Source organism: Agrilus planipennis, unplaced genomic scaffold (genome assembly GCF_000699045.2).
Source record: "Agrilus planipennis isolate EAB-ADULT unplaced genomic scaffold, Apla_2.0 scaffold89, whole genome shotgun sequence".
Classification (NCBI taxonomy): domain Eukaryota; kingdom Metazoa; phylum Arthropoda; class Insecta; order Coleoptera; family Buprestidae; genus Agrilus; species Agrilus planipennis.
The window spans coordinates 333,224-339,079 of NW_020439079.1; the positions used below are offsets into that span (position 1 = coordinate 333,224).

Sequence of the window (5,856 nt, forward strand, 5' to 3'; positions counted from 1 at the left end):
TTATACTAAAGATAAAACTCTAAAATATTCATAATTTATTAATGAGAACATTGTGGCCGTAATTGTTTAGCAACAACATCTTTTATGTCTACATCAATATCTGTTCTGGCAAGTCTAATTATATCTTCAATGGTAAAATCTTTTAAACTGTTTCTATATTTTGACTTTATATATTTCATATCGGAGTATGCACGCTCGCAGATGTATGTACTTTAAAATCTCTCAATTTTGGATATTTCTAGCCATCCCCTATGTCATAATTATTTATTTTCCCTTGTTCCTTAGGTTCAAAAAAAAATTAGTAGAAAAAGCTCAACAAAAATTGCACGAGATTAAGAAAAAGTTCTACAATGCCGACGAGAGCGACGTTGTGTTTGTTGGAATGCACTACAGAGGAACAGATATGATTAAAATGATGAGACGAGAACTAAAAGATAAGTTTTTTGTAAGTTGATCTGAAAACTGACATTTTATTAATACTTGGGACATTTGGTCATTCTTTTAAATACAACAATCTTTTTTAAATAAATTGTTGCGGTGGTTTCTACCGGGCTGCTTTACCGTTGTCCATGGAGTTTCATGACGATTCTCCGTTCTTCCTGACGGTATTTTCAGTAGTGATTTGGCTGGGTCGTAACTGATGCGGTTTGTGACTTTTTTATATTGGAGTCGTCACAGGGAATGGGTTTCTGCTTCGTAGGGTCCATGCTGTCTTGTTTGTTTAGCTATTTTTCATTACATATTTTCAAGCTTTACTTATATGTAACCCATCATCTCTGTCTATGTTATTGGGACATTGTTCTATTTCTAAAGCTTCACGTCTACCCAGGTTGTAGAAACCCGAAGTCTTAACCAGTAATCTACTGTTCGTTTCAAGAAGTTAGAGATATGCCCCTTCCCTTCATTAGGATGCGCCGTAGCATAATTCCAAATTCAATCATATTTGTCTGCGGAGCTCATTTCCCCACACATCATCGAGCGAGAACTAGACAAAAGTGTACAGTACCATTTGCAAAATTATTTAAACTGCCTCGTTAAGATTTAAGAATATGCTTTATTTAAAAGCATATTTAGCCAAAACTAATAACAAGTGAATTAACATAACGTTCTACACACCTATAAAACTTTTGCTTTGTTTTCTATTGTTAATTTATATACATTTTTGTTTTAAGAAATTGCTAAACATTTTTGTCTACTACTGTACAGTTCTAGCCGATCTCCTAAGACCGCCCATCGAGAACTCTGCTCGTTCCAGCTTGTTCCAACTATTTCTGTCTTGCTCACGTCTAGTGTGTATTCTTTCTATCTTCGCGCAGATTTCTTCAAGGCCACAATTCTTACAAGTTGAAATGGACTGTAATTGCTTGTTCGTGGTCTTTCTTTCTCGTAAGTATGCTACGTTGTATCATCCCAATATAGACCTTTCTGCATTCACATGGTAAATGATAAATCATTGGTAGCGGATCAAGTGGACCCTTAAATTGGTCGTAGTTCGTCTTAAAGTTGCCCATAGGTAGAAATGATGTTTCAATTAGCTTTTTTCGGTGTCTCTTTGCTATCCTTTCCCTGTTGTTTCTAATGTATGGAAAACACGTTCTGTTTTTGACGTGACAACGTCTTATAATTCGATGCAGCCCGCTGCACGCACGAAAAAAACGTGACTCATGCGGCGTTACCTCGCTCTGAGGCGTTCCATTTAAGGCTTGAAGTGCAAGCGAGAGCGCGGAACGAGCGACAAAGAGGCACAATCGGCCTCCGCGTTCGGCAGCGTTCGACATCTGTCTCTCTCCTACTTGAGTGAGCGATGCGTCCGCGTGGACAGCTGCTATACAATAATACATTTCCATTTACCTCCTTCTCTATATCCATACAAAATATCTATCAAACAAATAAAATTAAAATTTTCTTTTGAAAAATGAAACCATTCCATCAGTATTTTCTTATGACGTTGTCACGTTCAACTATCGTCAGTAAACCGACTTTACAGACAACCGATTTTTTTACCTCATCATATGAGGCGGTGATATTTAGGATGTATTACCTTCCGTATTTCATTGTGGCTGTAACCATTTGCTTCTTGGGGCTTCCGTGGATGGTCTAATTCTGGCTGTAAACCTTCCTTGTGCAATGGTTTTTTGCCCTGTTCACTTGTGTTTTGATGACGATTCTTTTCTTGATATGGTGCTTGAAAGCAGCGTTGAGATATTCCTGTAGATACCATGAGCCGTTTTGTTTTTGTTCTATACACGACAACGTTAAGGAATGCGATCTGTCCCATCTTATCTCGTTTCTTTGTGAAATGAATGTTTAGGTCTTGGTTATTCAGGTGACCTACAAAATTATTCAGCTTTTCTTCTCTATGGAGCAAGACTACGAAGATATCATCCACAAACCGATACAAGTGAGTTGATTTATGTTGTAGCTTTTCTAAGGCAGCCCGGAAGAAATCACCACATCAAAATAGGCTAGCTATGAAAGCTTAAAGACTATTTTGTATAAAGTTTAATCAGTGCGTTGTATGAAGTAATGTAAATCGACTGTCACATTATACCCTGATAACACAAGAAGTTCTCTCATGATTTATTGTTTCTGATGTGTAACATCTTTCCGCTTTGTGTGTCCGTATGAGGAACTAAGGGAGTGATTTCGTGAATGCGACGGAAACGTGTAACAGGAAGTTAGGGAGCGGGAAGCGCACCTTATTCAATATCGGAGCCTACCTATCAACCGGCCGATACCGATCTATTAACATTGATTTTGAACAAAACGACCTACTGCCGTGTAGCTTACGTTGTGAAAATAATATATAACAGGTCAATTGAAAAGTCCCCGGCCTAAAATAGTAAAACACATTTTTTTTGCAAAATTCGTTTTTTTTATTCAATATAATTCCCTTCAAGGGTGATACACTGATTATAGCGATCCTCCAACTTTTCGATACCATTTTTGTAGTACGATTTGTCCTTTGCTTCAAAATAGGCCTCAGTTTCGGCGATCACCTCTTCATTCGACGAAAATTTTTTCCCAACGAGCATTCTTTTGAGATCTGAGAACAGGAAGTAGTCGCTGGGGGCCAGATCTGGAGAATACGGTGGATGCGGAAGCAATTCGAAGCCCAATTCATGAATTTTTGCCATCGTTTTCACTGACTTGTGAGACGGTGCATTGTCTTGGTGAAGCAGGACTTTCTTTTTCTGCAAATGCGGTCGTTTCTCGGCGATTTCGTCCTTCAAACGGTCCAATAACGCTATGTAATAGTCGCTGTTGATGGTCCTTCCTTTTTCAAGGTAGTCAATGAAAATTATTCCACGCGCATCCCAAAATACAGACGCCATAACCTTGCCAGCCGACTGTTGCGTTTTTGCACGCTTTGGAGCGGGTTCATCGTGTGCAGTCCACTCCGATGACTGTCGATTGGACTTCGGAGTGAAATGATGGAGCCATGTTTCATCCATTGTCACATATCGACGCAAAAACTCGGGTTTATTACGCGTGATCATCTTCAAACACTGCTCTGAATCATCAACTCGTCGTTGTTTTTGGTCAAAAGTGAGCTCGCGCGGCACCCACTTTGCACAGAGCTTTCTCATACCCAAATATTCGTGAATGATGTGATGTATACGTTCCGTTGATATCTGTAGAGTGTCTGCTATTTCATTCAATTTCAATTTACGGTCATTCAAAATCATTTTGTGGATTTTTTTAATGTTTTCGTCCGTAACAGCCTCTTTTGGGCGTCCACTGCGTTCACCGTCTTCGGTGCTCATTTCACCACGTCTAAACTTAGCATACCAATCCTTGATGGTTGATTTTCCTGGGGCAGTGTCCGGAAATTCGTTATCAAGCCAAGTTTTTGCTTCAACTGTATTTTTTCCCTTCAAAAAGCAATATTTTATCAACACGCGAAATTCCTTTTTATCCATTTTTTTCACAATAACAAAAGTTGCTTCACTAAAAATGCTATAATTCACAAACTAATGATCCGACAGCCGTCAAATTTATAGACGCGTCTTTTGAAGGTTAGGACTAACTGAAAATCATATGGAGTTAGTTCTGGTGCTGCCATCTATGTGTCTGGCCGGGGACTTTTCAATTGACCTTAGTACATAGTGGCGCATTTAAATTTTCCACTTAGAAGAATAATGTAATAACAAAAAATTGAAATATCGATTTAGTGTATTAGAATTCAACAGATACATAGTCGGCGCTTCATAGATTTTTTTTTTGGAAAATGGCGCCAATTTTCACTATTATTTCGTTATTATTAACATGATAGTTGTCAGCTGAATATAAACATGAACATATGTACATAGTGTATGTAGTATTTCACATTAATTCTTATATAGGTAGCTGTTTACAGCTGCAGCTTTCATGATTGATTTAAATTCATACTTCAGAATCTAACGATAGTAATCATTTTTTTTTAATTTATTAGTTCTTATGGTATACCGCGGCCACTTTTACTTCAATCAGTACTTTTTAAATAAATAAATAAATATGAAAAATATTTCTCGCTATATTACCGCATACCTGTACAAAATTGTAAAACTTAATTAATATCAATTACTAGCTTTTCCCCGCGCGACTTCGCTCGCAGAAATTAATATTGTTTCTTCATAAATCCCCAATTCACCCTTACAACGTTTTAATTTTATGTAATGTAGCCATCTTAGATTTCAAATACAAACGTAGCAACAACGTTTCATCCTTAAGGGTTGATTTTTAAAAATTGCCAAAACACGTATTTGCTTAATTTCAACAATGAGCAACCTTCGAATAAATTTGAATACAAATAAAATATACCTCATGGAAACATTGTAACCTCTTTTCATTTGATTAATAATATCAAACAGCTTCAAGTAAATTCAACTATAAATAAAGTATGTTCTAAACAAAAATTGCACCACCTTTTTGCCTCCCTCCTTTAGAGGTTGAATTTTTTAAAATGTCGAGATAGGTCTTTCGGAAATTAAATCAGAGACCATTAAGACCAAGTTTCAAGTAAATCTGATCACAAATAATACATGTTCCATTTACCAAAAACAAACATGCAATCTTTCAGCTTGCTAAAGAGGAAGAATTTTGTAAAATGTTTAAATAGGTACCACGTTTTTTTTTCCATGGCAACGGAATAAAAAGTATCCTATGCCCGTTTCCTGGTTGTAAGCTACCTTCCCACCAATTTTCAGCCAAATCGGTTCAGCCGTTATCTTAAAAAATGATTGACTAAAACTGCTTTATATTAGTTTATTATTTACACTTTAACAACTACAATTATTAACTCCTTTAACTATTGAAACTAACGGCTATCTTTACACTATGTGCTTGATATAACCTCTCTACAGGAACTGTCCTAAAAACTTGTTTGATTTTAAAACTACTCCCAGATGTTACCTTTTTCTTGAAAGGTGACAATATCGACCTCCTGCCGACACGAGTTCTTACCGACCCCTCAATAAAGGCCAAAAGGCTGTTGTTTGACAGTAACTAAAACGACTTTATATATAATAGATAGATTGTTTCATAAGAAGGAATGTGAATTTTTTACGTTGAAAGTGACATTAAGTACAGGTCTGACGAAGGAAGCTGGCGAGCGGTCGCGCAGGTACTTGCCCATTTATGACCTATTTGGGTAAGTCACTTGGAACCGATACACAAATAAGCTTTCAGTAGGCGTAAATTATAATATTAATACAGATAGGACAGTAGCGTATTAGAAAATAATGTAAAAACATGACCTGTCAAAAAGAAAAAATTAACCTATTGCTTTTGTTTTATAGTTAGTTTTCACATTCACTGTCATCATGGGAATCTCTATCACTGTCACCAACATCAACAATTAGTTCTTCTGTTTGT

General features: G+C 36.7%; 2 protein-coding genes across 3 annotated transcripts in view; one reads left to right on the forward strand and one right to left on the reverse strand.

Annotated features, from left to right (window-relative positions):
- Positions 1-5,856, reverse strand: part of LOC108734587 (ankyrin repeat and fibronectin type-III domain-containing protein 1) — a 375,782-nt gene that overhangs the window by 236,184 nt on the left and 133,742 nt on the right. The window lies entirely within an intron of this gene.
- Positions 1-5,856, forward strand: part of LOC108734597 — a 32,113-nt gene that overhangs the window by 15,815 nt on the left and 10,442 nt on the right. For both annotated transcript variants that reach the window (XM_025977332.1, XM_025977333.1), the window contains one exon: positions 286-445. In XM_025977332.1, coding sequence (XP_025833117.1) covers positions 286-445 — 160 coding nt within the window. The remainder of the gene's footprint in view (positions 1-285; positions 446-5,856) is intronic.